General features: G+C 40.3%; 2 protein-coding genes and 2 long non-coding RNA genes across 9 annotated transcripts in view; 2 read left to right on the forward strand and 2 right to left on the reverse strand.

Moving 5' to 3' along the window:
* The window catches only part of PAPSS2 (3'-phosphoadenosine 5'-phosphosulfate synthase 2), an 87,370-nt gene that overhangs the window by 23,702 nt on the left and 48,437 nt on the right, over positions 1–15,231 (reverse strand). For 3 of the 4 annotated variants that reach the window (XM_036924042.2, XM_036924039.2, XM_036924041.2), the window contains 4 exons: positions 5,265–5,382; positions 2,011–2,246; positions 771–909; positions 91–209 (listed from right to left, as the gene is read on the reverse strand). In XM_036924042.2, coding sequence (XP_036779937.2) covers positions 91–209; positions 771–909; positions 2,011–2,246; positions 5,265–5,382 — 612 coding nt within the window. Of the gene's footprint in view, positions 1–90; positions 210–770; positions 910–2,010; positions 2,247–5,264; positions 5,383–9,602; positions 10,625–15,231 lie in introns of those variants that run through there. The other variant, XM_036924038.2, reaches the window with a different exon arrangement.
* On the forward strand, positions 2,150–9,421 carry LOC130684576 (uncharacterized). The gene is made up of 3 exons (XR_008998906.1): positions 2,150–2,264; positions 2,606–2,621; positions 9,062–9,421. It is a non-coding gene; the product is annotated as an uncharacterized LOC130684576 (long non-coding RNA).
* On the forward strand, positions 2,924–4,078 carry LOC118931476 (uncharacterized). The gene is made up of 2 exons (XR_005032403.2): positions 2,924–3,248; positions 3,998–4,078. It is a non-coding gene; the product is annotated as an uncharacterized LOC118931476 (long non-coding RNA).
* MINPP1 (multiple inositol-polyphosphate phosphatase 1) overlaps positions 5,265–15,231 on the reverse strand; it is a 190,887-nt gene continuing 180,920 nt past the window's right edge. For 2 of the 3 annotated variants that reach the window (XM_036924048.2, XM_057505868.1), the window contains one exon: positions 14,910–15,108. Coding sequence is in view for 1 of the 3 variants with exons in the window: in XM_057505868.1 (XP_057361851.1) it covers positions 15,087–15,108 (22 nt within the window). In the remaining 2 variants the exon portion in view is untranslated. Of the gene's footprint in view, positions 5,383–14,909; positions 15,109–15,231 lie in introns of those variants that run through there. The other variant, XM_036924047.2, reaches the window with a different exon arrangement.

Consider the following 15,231-nt stretch of genomic DNA (forward strand, 5'->3'; position numbering starts at 1 on the left):
GAAAACTGTAAAAAAAAATCTTCAGCAAATGGAGGGCCTTTCGTGACTTTATTAAATTTAAAAAGAAAAAAAAAAGGGCAACCAGCCCACCTGCTCTTGCAGAAGTTCCACCACCTGTTGGACACAGTCGCTCACGGAGGACAAGTTGGTTTTAAGCACAAGCTCTGGAGTTTCTGGTTTCTCATAATCAGAGTCAATGCCTGTAAACCCTGCAAGGCAGAAGGCTGAACATCATACCCGCACCCATGAAACAATCTTTTTAATCAAGAATGCATATGTTAGAATAATGAGTTAATCAGCGAACTCCGATTACAACAGAAAAGGTTAAACAGAAAAGGTCATCCTTGACCTCTAGCCATGGATTTAAAATAAAAAAAGCTATATTTTCAATATAGAATGACCCAAATTTTCAAAATTTGGTTAGCTAAGTCCAAGCCCTCTGCAGCTGAATGGAATCCCAAAGGAAGACAAGAAGAAGGAAAAACCCATAAACCCTCCCACTCACACGTACACTCACTTATACAGACCCGTTTTAGTTCTCTGAACTTCATTGCTTACAGCTGAGGTGATAGCTCTTGAAAACTACAAACCCACATTTTAATAAGCCCAAGGACATATAGAATATATTATGGTCTGATAAAAAGTTGTGTGTATGCTAGATGCAATTTTAGAAAACAGGTTTTGCAACTGTAGCCAGACTTCTGGGGACAGGCTGAGAAGCAGCAGTGTGTGGCTAAGTGGTGATGGTGCTGCTGAGCCAGTTCTGCTACCTTTGATCTCCCCAGCCCGGGCCCGTTTGTAGAGGCCCTTCACGTCTCTACTTTCACAGATGTTCAGAGGCGCATCGACAAATATTTCAAAGAACGGCAGTCCTGCCAATTCATGGATTTTGCGGGCATTTTCACGATCCTGGAAAAAATACACTTAATAAAGTCTTAGCAATGAAAAGAAGTATGTATATTAGAGACAAATACTGTATGATTCCACTTACATGAGGTACCTCATAGAGACAAAGTATAATAGTGGTTACCAGTGGCTGGGGTGGATTGGGGGAAGAAAATCAGGAGTTACTATTTAATAAGTACAAAGGTTCAGTTTTGCAAAATGAAAAGAGTTCTGGAGGTGGATGGTGGTGGTGACTGCACAATGATGTGTGAATGTACTTAATTAAGACCACTAATCTGTACACTTACAAATGGTGAAGATAGTACAGTTTATATGTATTTTACCACAATAAACAATTTGAAAACAAAAGAAGGTATAAATTAAAAAAAAGAAAAGAAAAAAGACACTTAAACATGTAAGAAGAGGTTTCACAATGAAATGTATCACAAAATGTTGTATGCTCTGGTATTTGATAGCCTTCAGGTAACACTGGGGTCTGCATGCTACAGAGCTGGCAGGACGCTAGTCCTTTAGAGAAAGTCCAGAGGAAACAGCTCTTTCAAAGACTTTCAGAGAAAGCCAAGGAAAAAAATGCTGAAGGGCAGTGCTGGCAATAGGGGAGCATTTCATTCGAAGGCTATGTTCGAAGCACACAGTGTCTTATCTGTAGCTCACAGAAATTCCTGTTTTCAAACAAGAAGAATGCTGCTCTACTTGTGATTTGAACATTGCACATGCATAATCCGATGCTTCAGCAATGAACTGCTGTTTTCTTTACCGAGCTACACATTCTGACTTTTTGGAGAAGTGAAATCACAGAGATTTAGAGTGTTTTCTTGTTTAACTTTTTATTCCTTTCAAGCCTGGCCAGGTGAACCTTGTGAATGGGAACAGGGATGGGTTTATGTCAGCTGGTGCCCTGGCATCTGGAAAGGAAGGAAGCCCGCTTTATATAACCAATATGAAGCAGAGGAAACGAGAGAGCAAGTGAGCGGAAGAATAAAGAGCGGAGGAAATTGAAAATAGAACAACCCCTCTGCGCCCTCCCCTGCGCCGCCTCCTCTGCCCTGCGATCCGGGAGCATGAGCGCTGCGTGCAGGAGCCGCGTGCCTCCCGAATCGTTACCTTCGTGAAAGGAGAAATGAAGCTGGTGATGCAGACCAGACCGGCGTCCGCAAACAACCTGGCCACCTCAGCAACCCGGCGGATATTTTCTTCTCTGTCCCCGGGAGAGAACCCAAGGTTTTTGTTCAGGCCGTGACGGATGTTGTCCCCATCGAGGGAGTAGCAGGGGATGGCGTGGGCGACGAGGTACTCCTCCAGGGCGAAGCTTATCGTCGTTTTTCCGGCACCAGACAGACCTGTTCAGAACAGGAAAGGTAAGACTGGCATTGTCCTCAATTGTTTCAGTTGATAAACTGTGACGTGATACAGTGATTTAAGTGTAGTTAAACCCTCATTACAATCATTTGACTTCAAAACAAAACCATTAAACTCTAGAGGAAGCATAGTTTATCACAAGTTGATCACTGGCACGTCTTTCAAGTCTTGAAATAACTCTTTGTCCAATACTAGGATTATAGCATTTCAGAGCAATGGGGTTCATAATCAGGGAGACTCGGGCAGCTATATATGGTCTTTGCTGTGCTCTATTGTGTCTGCAGAGTGTTTTAAAGACTAGAATGTGTGTACAAACCCAGATTCTGGTTTCTCTTGAGAGAAAGTCAGAAGATCTGGTGAGTGTTTTAGTATGTCCTCCTGACAGCAGTCAGCCTGGGTGCAGGGAACAGCCGGCCCTGGAGACAGGGAGGCCCATCTCCCTGTGGATGCCACTAAACAGCCATCTGACAAGAGAGTCCTTTTTTGGCTTCAAGATTTTTCCAAAATGACTCTCAAAACATGAAGACAGAGAGTCATCCTGAGCTAGGTTACAGATACACTTAGAGCTTCCATACACTTTTAGGTGTCTGGAGTCTTTCTTTACATGAGAACAGTTACCATGTGCCTTTTAGGTGGTTTCAAAACACAGTGACTGGGAACACACGTTTTCATTTCTATACGAGGGAGAGCATGAAGAGAAAGTGAAAGATAGGCAAACTGCCAAGATTACTTAAAAGCTCAAAATCTGAACTGCGGTGGAAAAGCAGTCCTCTAAAAATTCAGTTGTCCTAAAGATCTCTGAACCTGAAGAATATGCCATTGTGCCAAGCCACTGACAAGCAGTGCCCAAGCGTACAGACGAAAAGTTAAGGGGCAAGAAAAGAAAGTCAAGAAGTTAATACAGAGAAGAGAGCAGGAAAAAAGAGGAAAAAGATGGAAAAATTCAGAGAGGAACGAAGAAGGACAGAGAGGATCTACAAAAGGTAAACAAATAGTTTCCATATTTTAATGTCATGTCCTTGGCCTTCACAGAGGATCTTTAGAAGTAACGGCTACATGAAGAATGTGTTGTCAATCTGCAAATCATTGTTGAAGATATTGTATATTATATTATTATGTAATCAATTTCATTTGAATGAAGACTTAGGTAATAAATTCCTTTTAGAATTTGTTTCTAGGCATGAGGTAGAAGAAATGGGACTCCTGAATCTCTGGTATGTTCTCCCTCATCAGAAAATGAGAGAAATAATAGAAGTTTCCTTTAGTTTTGCTTCAGATATACTTAGAGCTCTCAGGAACCTCAGAGTTGAATCACAGTAAGTGTATTAAACTAGATTGTTGGCATTTTATTTTAATACCTTAGGTTAACACCAGTTAGTTTTGCTGAGAGCTTAGTATGGGCCATTCAGTGTATACGTGCTTTATTTCACTTAGTTCTGCCGAAACCCCATAAGGCAGGTACCATATTTATTCTCATTTTACAAATAAGGAAACTGTGGCACAAAGAGGTTAGTTGGCTTATACAAAGTCATACAGTGAATATAGGTGAAGCTGGGGCTCAAATTCAAGACTCCAGACTCAAAGAATTTAAGTTTTTCTGTTCTGCTCAGTCAATAGCCTATCTCTGTAACATAAGAATATAAAATAAGTTGGGAAAAAGATACTTTTTCTTTGAGAGTAAGAAAAGGCAGGGTTTTTTCCCTCTTCTACCAACTCTCTTTTTCTTTTTAAGGGTGTTCCACATTAGAAAAAAATGGATTCTCTGTGTATATCCCAATACAAAAGTTGGACAAACACACAAAGGCAAACATCTCACGAAGAGGGCGACATCTGGAATACAGGTGTTTCATCTACTGCTACACATCAGGTCTCTTAGAGGGAGGTGGGGGAAACACTGCCAGAATCATGCCCGTGAATACTGCCTGTTGGAATATAGCAAGTGCCTTGCCCACTGTCTGTCTCCACCATGGAAGCTGGAAAAAGTTGTTAAAGCCAGAAAATCAAAGGCAAGTGCCACAGGTACTAGGAAAAAACTCAAAAAAGAATGATACTAATTTAGACAGGAGTGGGAAAGGCTCAGGATAGCAAGAAAGGTACGAGGCAGGTCCCTGCCTACCTTAGTCCTTGGAATTATCATCAGATTTGAATAAATCGGCATTTGTGAGCGGATAGTAACCCACAAGTTCATCTCATAACCTGGAAAAACATAACCCTGCATCTGGCTCATCTCCACTTGAAATACCGTGTCTATGAAATGAACTTTGTTTTTCCTTTTGAGTCCAGGCTATGTCAGACTTACATTCCCAGGAATCAACTTCCTCTACCCTGTACTCAGATCATAAGAAAACAGCCCAGGACTCATTTCAGTTCTGTCACTAACCCTGAGTGTTTACATTCTGAAGCTATAAAAACACAAGAAAAGGGAGATTCATTTGGCCACATCAATAGGAGTGAGATACTTCTGTATACAAGGGGCAATCCTCAGCTAAGTGGAAGTCACAAGGTTTCCTTCTTGCCCAGATGCTTCTGCTTTTTGTAGACTAAGTATAATAATCCCCTAGAATGTTAAAACATCAGAAAACAGTAAAAAATATGTCTAAATATCTGTAACTTTATAGACAGCTAGATGCCTGATGTCAAATTGGGAAAGCCCCATTCATAACTGTCAGTAATATGTTTAGGAACAAACATAAAAATTATGGAATTCCTTAGAGCCAAATGCAAATGACATCATTAACTTGTCCCATCCTTTCTGCCAAAGAGGACAAAACTGAGAACTAGAGACGTTCCATGACTTGATTAAAGTCCTATTTGTCACTGATGGTCAAGTTAGGACTAACACCTTGGCTTTCTATGACAGCTCTCAGCCTCCTTCTAATGTTAAAATAAACATGTAACTTGTGCAATATGTTATATTAATTTCCTTAAAATCGTGTATCACACACCAGTTTTAAATTTTAAAATATATATGTACATATATGTATCTCAGCTTGGCATACCTGTCAGCCACACGGTACATCCTCGGAACCCGCCCCTTGTTCCAACCACCTGCCCTCTCTTGTTCCTGCTCACGTGGTGGGCCTGATAAATGACATTGGTGGATTTCTGCTGGTTCTCCTACAAAAGAAGATCAAGACCAATAGCGATTAATAAGATAATAAATGTAATATGTACACACATAATAAAGTAACCATTTTCCCTAACTGAAACTCCTCTTTTATAAGTGGCATATAGAGTAACCTTTATTAATTCTATCAATTTAGAAACCCATCATGCCTTTAGAATACTCATCATAATGCTCTGAAAGTACAATGTGAATGAGACAATTACTGACATGATGTAAAAGCTCTGGTTCCATGACATTTAAAAACGTGCACCTTTAGGTAATGCTTAGGGGGATGTCTTTGTTTTTCTAAATGCATGGTCTCAAATCCTATTCATGGAATGGAAAACAAGCCAAATCATCCAGCTGCTGAGAAAATACTAGGGTGAGGCTGGTTGAGCCCCACTCTCTCTAGAGCTAGGCAGAGGCCCAGATCACAGAGTAAATGGTTAAAGTCGGTAATGCCCATCTCCATCCACCCAGGCAGCAGACACTGAAGACTCAGGTTAGTCCCTGAGTGGAGGTATGATAGGCGGGGCTTCTTCTTCATAAGAACTAAGCTCTACTTCCATTTTGCAAGGGTCAGTGTATGAACTTTTTAATCTCTCAAAAAGCTCTGCAGAAATGGAAATGTACCAGTTATTCGTCTTTTGACTGTAATAAAATCAGCCCAGTGAGGGCCCAAATTATCTGACCCTGATTCTAAACTAACTAGAAAGTACATGTCTGATGGGAAAAAAAAAAGGTAAAATAAACCAATAAATACAGTTTTTGGTGGACATTTTAAAAAAACATATGATCCCTGAGGGGTGGGGCTCACCCCACTCAATGGTGGTTGAATAAAAAGGTTGGGAACTATCCATATATGTTTATGGTATGGTCACTGAATTTCTAACTACAGATGTAATCCAAGTTTCTGAACTGTAAAAATCTTTGGAGCCTTTTAAACACCACTCACATATACCCATCAGAGCTAAGAAAGCACCAATATTCTTTGAGCAAGACCGAGAGAGTCTTAGAAATGTCTAGGCCACATGAGGGTGACTTCTATATTCTGGAGCCAATCAAATTACTTCGTTATGCCACCTCCTTTGGGAAAAAAAGGGGGCTGCAACTAAGACTGAAGACCTAGAAGAGAAAATAGACATGAACATGCTCTGTAAATTGCAAAGTTCACTACAGATGTGGATGCTGACCATGACCAGTCAGTGCATACCCCCAAAAGGAAACACTGGAGCCAACTGGACGAGGACCCAGTAAATGGCCCCAAGATCAAAGGGGGGAGAAGCCCCTGGCTGAGGGCTCAGAGAGGCGGTGAGCACCCTGGGGGTGGGCCTGCTAGTGTGGAGCAGAGCCAGGCAGGAGACAGGCATTACCAATGTCTGTGGGAACCAAGAGTTTAACCTTGGTTCCTAGTGGGATCAGCTGGGTGGTTACCCATAATGGTCCACAGCTACATGTTCTCATCATCCATTAAGCAAATCTGGTTAGAACCCAAGACTTGGAAACGGATGGGATTTAGTCCCAGAATGTGGCAGGTTAGACAGGAGTGATGGCTTGCATTAGAAAGCTCATAAAAGGGGATAAATTAGGCTAGCCCATGAGATATGCCACCAGTACTTCCCCTGGGTGAACAAATCCCCTCAAGGTACTCTGAGTCCTTTGGGTCAAGTGTACTTTATAGCTCAAGGATAACACCGAATTTCCTTGTTGATCACGTCATTACGTTCAAGAACACTGTGTCTGGACATCGGGCCCAAATGTCAGTTCATCTGCTCAGGGGCCATCCTAGGCACTGGGTGTACAGTACTAAATAAAGGAGGATCCCTGGTATCATTCTGGAGGGAAATATAGACAGAAAGACTAAGTAACTCGGGCCTCAACCCCCAGGAATGGGGAGAGTCTCATATACATATTTGCATATATTAAGAAATATAAAGAACACCAGTAACTCAATAATAGGACAGCACAATATTTAAAAATGGGTATAGGATTTGAACAGTCACTTAACAAAGGCAGATGCACAAATGGCCAGTGAGCACACGAAGAAGCCCTGTCATTAATCATGAGGAAGTGCAAAAACCCCAATGAGACACTTCTGCTAACTTCTAATGGCAGCAAAGATGTGCTCTCATATGTTGATAGTGGAGGTACAAAGTGGTATAACCAGGAAAAACCTGGCAATTTCTTATAAAACTGAACATTTATCTTCCTTATAACTCAGCAATTACATGTACAGACATGTACCCAAGAGAAAACATGTATCACAGAAAGACATGTACAAGAATATTCTTAGCAAATAATTTTTATTTGGACAAAAACTGGAAATAGCTAAGTGTCCATCAACAGGAAAATGGATCACACACACACACACACACACACACACACACACACACACACAGCCATCCAAAACCTCTAAACCCCAAACTGTAGAAAACTTATATAATGGAATACTACTCAGCAATAAAAAGGATGAGCTACTGATACATGCAACATGGATGATAATGAGTGAAAACATTACATTGAGTCAAATAAGTCTTACACAAAAAACTACATTTGAGTCCACTTATATGAAGTCCCCAAATAAGGAAAGCTAACTTACTAACAACAGCAGTTGCCTCTGAGATGATGGCAATGTTGTGCATCTTGATAAGGGTTTGGGGCACACAAGTATTTGCATTCCTTGGCACTCACTGAATGTACACTTAAGATAGGTATTTCATTATAGGTTAATTTTACCACACACTCAAAAAGAATCATAAAAAAAAGGTAGGAGAACAAGAAAATACATAATAAAATTCAGATAGTGGAATTACATTGTTCAGTACTACTGTATTTATGGAAAAGAGCGCTGAGCACAATTACTGCATATTTGCCCTAATGGGTTGCTGCCCACCTGTGCACATGAATATCCACCAGAGCTTAATTTGATTTGGCCACAAAGATTTATTTTTTCTTCTCTCTTTTGCTGTTTCTTATCCTTGCAGCCAGAAATCCAAAATAAATTCCAGGCTCTGTTGGTCTTCTGTGAAAACTGTGTTATGACCTTGTTAAGTGCCTCCGGAACAAGTGCTTGGTTTTCAAAAACAGTTCAGAACCCACTGGAAGGAACTAAGGAGCTACTCTAATATGGTGTTTAATAGTTGGTCTCTGAACTTTTGTTTTTTGTTAGCTGCATCTTAATTGGGGGTGTTACTACAGATTTTCTATTACTCCAGCAATGTTTAAACAAGCAACATCTTTTCAGATGGCTAGGTACTGACTGGGCTTTTTGGTTCAGGAAGATCTTTTGCTTCTTATTTATCTCAAATTTACCACTGATATTCTCCACAGACAAACAAAATAATAGCAGCGGATGTTTTGAATGATACTTGAACTGCAAAAGGGCAGAGTAGCCAAAAACTTTTCCTTGTTGAAAGCTTTACTTTCTTCTAAAGAGCATATGGTTGTCCTAAACTTTGGAAAGAATAAACTGTCAGAAAAAAAAGATCCTCTCTATGGAAAACAAAACACATGTTAAAGAAAAAATGCTGGCCTCCCTCTGCATATAAACACAACACAGAGACATCCGTGGTGCCTTGGCTAACTAACACTGCACTAGGCAGGAAGGGGCTCAGAAACCACAGGGCTGGGGGCATGCCTCCATTCTGGGTTCTTGAGAAAAATTTTGCAAAAATCCCTACCTTCAACCAGGTCACTGGTGGGGGAGTCTCCCTCCAGCATGCGCAGGAGGAGGAGGAGGAGGAGGAGTTTTGGAGTCAAGCAAACCTGATTTGAAACCTGCTTCTCCACCTACTTGCACCCCTCGGAAGTCATTAACATTGCTGAATCTTCATTTCCTGCTCTGTAAGGTGAGGCCATGAATAGTTTCCTCACAGGGTTGCTAAAAAGATTAAATAGAATGATTTTCTATATAATGTAATAAAAGAAAATGTGCACACATGATAAAATATTGAATCTGATCAAACCTAGCATTTAATCTAGTCTGGAGAAATTATGGAACTTGTCTAAATCACCTAGATTTACAAGTGTCCTAGGGGTCTGGGTCCACTGTAAGGCAGGTCTGGGGAGGCAGGGCTCATGAACAAGTGGTATAATGGATAGGACAGCACTGGGGTGAAGACGCACACGCACGCACACACACACGCAATGTTGTTGCTGTTTCCATGATTGTCTTTGACCCAAAGCCCAGAGCACACTAGTTTGAAACCTCCTCATTCTACCCCGAACTTACTGCTTTCATGCTGGCTGACTCAGTCATGAAGCCTTCTTTACCAGCTGGAGCATGGACTTTGCCCTAGATCAGCCTCACTGGCAGTTGGAATCAGTACCTTATCACCCGGGGTTACAGTGTGTATCTCCGCCAGATCCACCCCCATTTCATTGGTGATGCAGAAAGGGGAGGGTCAAGGGAGCTTCAGGAATTCAGGGAGGGTAGATAGGTGGTGATGGCAGATAGCCTTAGCCTTGATTTTGTGTAACTAGAAGGAAAAGACGACGTGCGGAAAGGACTTCGGGCGGTTTCATGGTGGGGTGGGGCATCCCCAGGGCTAAATCTGAGCCATGTGTCACAGGGAGTTGTGTTATAAAAGGGAAGATGCTGGAGGAAGGAGGAAGCTGGAAACCACAGGCCAGGTTATAAGTTTCCCAGTGCTCCAAGGTTTTTTTTTTTTATGTTTGCAAAATGTCTTCAATAAAAAAAAAAAATGAGCAGGTGTATTTAAATTCCCCCTGCACTCTGCTGCCTCCCACAGAGCAGAAACAAAAAACAAATCCACTTTATTTCTCTAATTACGACTCCACTCTGTCCCTTTGAACCTGGCCTTCACTGCTCTTGGGCTGTTGGTTTTATTGGTCTGTTGCTGATTGAAAGTGTTCAAAACTTCCCTGCTTCTTGGTGTGCAGTTTGAAGATCCACTGAAAGATTCGTTTTCCAAAAGCAGCAACCTCAATAACTGCCCTCTCATTTCTACATGCATGATTTTATTTACAATCAAAACCTGGTAGCTAAGGAAGCTGAGCATTGCGACCCGTTTTCAGAATTGATAAGAACTGGCTGAAATCACACACCTGGAAGATACAGAACCAAGAGCCAGGCCTCCTAACCCTACATCCAGGTCTTACTCCTGCCTCCACAGAGCTCCTAGTTTCCAGTCCCAACTGTGTGACCTCTGTTGCACATTTCCTCATTGAAGACTAAATGAGATAATGTATATTAAGGCTTTTGATACTACATAAAAATACAAACAAAAAAATCATTCTCACTTAATTTTCATAATTTGAGTAGCTTCAAATGTTTTATAATCATAAATATTTATTTATTTATTTTTCATATTCTCTCCTCAGGGTGTATAACGCAAAGTGGAATGACTCAGTAATTAAAAGTTATGAACTATGTCAAAAGTCTCATTATGTATTGCCAGTTCATTTTCCAGAAAGACAAAGCCAAGTTACCAGGCTACCATATACCTGTTTCTAAATATTCCAACTACTTTGCCATGTTTGCAATTTTAATGTTTTTTTCCCCTTTGATTACTTTGTACTTATTTAGTTACTAGTAAGAATATGCATTTTCCCATGTAATAAGTTACTTATGATATTTGTGAGTTTGTCTCTTTTGACACTTATTAACTACAATCAGGACAATGGCCTCATCCACTTTTAAAAAACATTTTGTTTTTTTTTCTGTATTTTATATAGTAAAATTTTTACTAATTATATACTTTTTGTTCACTTGCTTTCCTTTTGCTATGTATTTTATTATATCACACACACACACACACACACACACATATATATATACACACACATTATATCATGTTAAGGGGTATTTTAAGAATATATGAAAATATTCCTGTTGTCTTTGATGGTTTCCATTTGATCATTACTTATAGCTGGGCCAAATACTCTTCAGACTTCTATTTTGATATGATTAAACTGTATAATTTGTGCTTATACATATCAGTTTTCTTTCTCTTCCATCATTATATCCAGTGATCTCAAAATGTGTTGTATTATAATTAATTTTCCTATTACTTAGAAAATCTTCAACAGTTTGAATCTATTTCTAGAATTCCTCTGTGTTCTTAATTGTTATGCATTTATAATTTATGTACTCTTTTTCTACAGAAGTTTTCTGCTTTTAGTGTAGTTACCTATGGTTCTGATAGTTGCTGTTTTGGAATATGTTTTAAAACATTAAAGATTAAAGAGCTCTTAATGTTTTTTTTTTCAACTTTAGTTTCTTCTAAAACATTCTTCCATGGAAGTAAAATGATTTAAGTTTTGTTAAGAACATGCAATGCCTCACTGTGATTTTCCCTGCTAGTCTCAGTAATTCTCAAAGAACCTCAACATTTTATACAGAAAAAGGAATCATTACCCAAAGATGTTAATAGTGGTATTATTTAAAATAGTGAGATCGGAAACAATCAAATTGAACATCAAATAAATAGATTATGGCACATCCATATATGATGAGAATATGCACATGTGTATTTATTGACCTGAAAAATATCACATGTCCCAATGAGAAAACAGGTTATAGAGTAAATTAACATTAATCCCATTTCAAAAATAAATGTGTTTATATGTATAAGGCTATGAAGAAAAAATCTGGAAAACAGAGGACAAAATGCTAATAGTAATCATCTTGAGGACTAGGTAATTCTAGGTAATCATGTTCCTTCTTGTCTCTGTATTCTGATTTTTCTATATTAAATTTGGAAATAAATACATTTTAAAAATGCAAATAGATATCTCAACCAAAAGATGGGGAAGCCAACTGGTGTGATGCTCAAAGGGGCCACAGATGTATGGACACAAGTGAGTCTTGAGATAAATGCAACCAAGAGAAGAACAAGTAGACCAAACCAACAAATTACAAAACCATCCACCCTGATTATCTTGAGAACAAATCTTGGAGACAATTAGTCCCCCTAAGATACCTCATGAAGAACAGGAAACTGTAATGGACAACCTCATACACATAGCCCATTTCACTTGATCCCACTGGCAGTTGTTTCGGCATTTAGCTGTTTCATTCAGAGAGAAACATGCCTGTGGAGAAGATGTTGCAGCTTTTGGAAGCTGGTATTGCAAAAGGGAACCTCTGTTTGCTCTTCTATACATTCTACTTAGTAAGTCAGAATCTAAGTCAGCTTTAATCACCTTGTGGGAACCTCCCAGAGAAAGGCACTCTGATAATAAGGTCTGTAAACAGCTAAGCAGCAGGAAGGCCATCTTACTCAACTTTGATATAATCACTGCCCACTGGACATTTGAGGTTAAGTGCCAGTCATGCAGTTATCATAGATAGGAAAGTTTTAACTGAAGAAGTATTGCTAAATTTGAAACTGATCATATGTTTTAAAAAGGAATTTCCATGGAGGAAAATATGGTTCTAAGATAGTCTGTGTAAAGAGAGATTAATGGATAAAGAGAGTTGACATCTCAACATGCTAAATCCAATTCTATGCATATAATATTTACGATGAGATGTATTTGCTTCTTATCATGCTAACAATACCTCCCTAAAAATCACCAAATCCATAGGGTTATACTTGGTGTGAAACTACACTTGAGTTACAAGAGAAATAAACAAGTCAGGTAGCCAGTGACAAAATACCAGTTGTAAAAATTGAGATGAGTTAACAAATTCCTGAAAAGGGCAAATTAAATCATTTGTCAAAAGCAGTTATCCGACAATTCAGAGATGGTCAAATCTAGAATTAATAAATTAAAACTGTGATCCTGTGAAAGAAGTTTTAGGATGGATATAAAATTTCTTTAAGACTTAAAAATGATCATTTTCACCAATTCCTACCACAGAAAGCTTTACTGAATAGGCCAATGCTGTGAATGAGAAAACAAGTTAGGTGGAAAATATACTCACAACTGAGTTGATGTGACTTTTAGAAGTCACCACTAGTACATAAACCACAGACTTTATGATGCCAAATGGACAAGCATTTAAATGCTGTGAAGAAAAAAGAGATACACAACTAAAACATACAAAGGTAGGGCATTGTTAAGTCATCGTTTCAAAAAAATCCCACATGACTTTGCTTAATTTTTCAAGCATCTGAGAAACATGCAAATTGTTAGGAGCCCAGGGTGGCATTCGGCTGTTTGCCAGGGAAAATAAAGAAGCATCCTCCTAATGGCTTGTCCTTTGGATTTGGGACATCATAGGCTAGATGGCAACACAGAGTCTGTGCGGCAGTTATGAACTTGGCGTTGTCGGGAGGGGAAAGCACTGAGGAGTGTCCAGGGACTGCGCATCGACCCAGCTTTGACATTTCCAAGATTTGCAGGAACAGGCTTATGACACTAGGGAACGTTGCATCTTCTACTTTGAACCATTCTCTCTCCCTTTCCGTATTCACAGACTCTTCCTACTCTTCTAAGACATCAGTGCCTGTGAGAACCTAAGTGCGGTGCTTTCCGTCTGGCCTCTGCTCAGGTGCCCCGGGGTACGCCCAGCTTCCTGGCACTGCAGCCTGGCGGTGAACTGGCTTGCAGGACCACCAGGCGCTTCCCCAGCTTCAGTCTCCTGCCGGTACAATCCACCGAGTGGCTGCTCCCAAGGCTCCGAAACAGGAGCGCAGCGCGGTTCGCGCACCGTGGCTTCTGCGTCCTTGGAGTCGGGGCTCCGCGTCTGGCCGTTGCGGGGAGACGGGCCAGTCCCGGAAGCAGGAGGCGGCACGCGGAGGGAACGCAGGAGACTGGGTGCAGGCGCCGCCCCCTCGTCACCTCTCGCCGCCCTGGGACCCGAGCCCCGCGGGGACAACTGCTGGCATTGCCAACAGGGCATGGCGTGCGGTGGGTGGCCCGGGTAGGAGCCGGCGCATGTCCTCTGTTCATACCCGACACAACCAGTGTTAAGTCACTTCCCATTCACCCTGAGAAAACACCTCGCGAGCTCCGGCAGAGGGGCATTCTAGGAAACACCAGATCAACACTCCTCAAAGTAGTAAGGGCATCAAAAACAAGGACAGAGAAATTGCCACTGCCCAGAGAATCTCATTTGAGATATGACAAGTAAATGTAATGTGGGATGGGATCTTGGAATGGGAAATTATATTAGGTAAAAATTAAGTAAACCTGTAAAAAGTGTGGACTTCAATGGTATTGTATCTCTGCTGCAATAAGTGTAACAAATGTACCACACTAATGTATAAAAGTTCTTAATAGGACAATCTAGGGGAGGGGGGTATGGGGACTCAGTACCCAATTTTTCTGTGACTCTTAATACTGTTCTAAAAGATAAAGTCTATTTTTTTTTAAAGGGTGCATTTGCTAAGATTTAGCAATCATAAAAACCACAACATTTCAAAATCACTTCACTTCATGCACTGCTAGATTCTTTATACTTCCTGATCATATTTCTTGCTGACTCCATTCTTTTACTTCTAATTTAAGGATTAAAATTACTTGGACTTGAGAAACCCTTTCATAAGCACACCATGGAGTAAAGCCAAAGGGACATAAAAATAAACAGAGAAGACATTGATAACATGAAGTACATAGATAACAAGTATGGATATATCCCCTTTGTTTATGGACATTTAAAAATATTAAAAGTGAAACTGTGGCTTGCGAGAAAACTGATGAGACCGAGCAATGCCCTCTTCTGTCCTTCTGGCCTTCCAAAATGGACATGAATTCTCTTTCAGCCCTCTTATGTCCCCAAACCTTCTCATGACATATGTAGTCCTTAATTTTCCATATAGAGGGATCTGCATAAATAAAGAGGAAAGAGGAGAAAAAAGGAGATCTGGTCATTAAGGTGGGGTTAAAGATCTCAAAGGGGCTATGTTCTTTGCTTCAGACACAGGAAAGTGGAAGAGAAGCTACAAGAT

This window comes from Manis pentadactyla, chromosome 8 (genome assembly GCF_030020395.1).
Source record: "Manis pentadactyla isolate mManPen7 chromosome 8, mManPen7.hap1, whole genome shotgun sequence".
NCBI lineage: Eukaryota > Metazoa > Chordata > Mammalia > Pholidota > Manidae > Manis > Manis pentadactyla.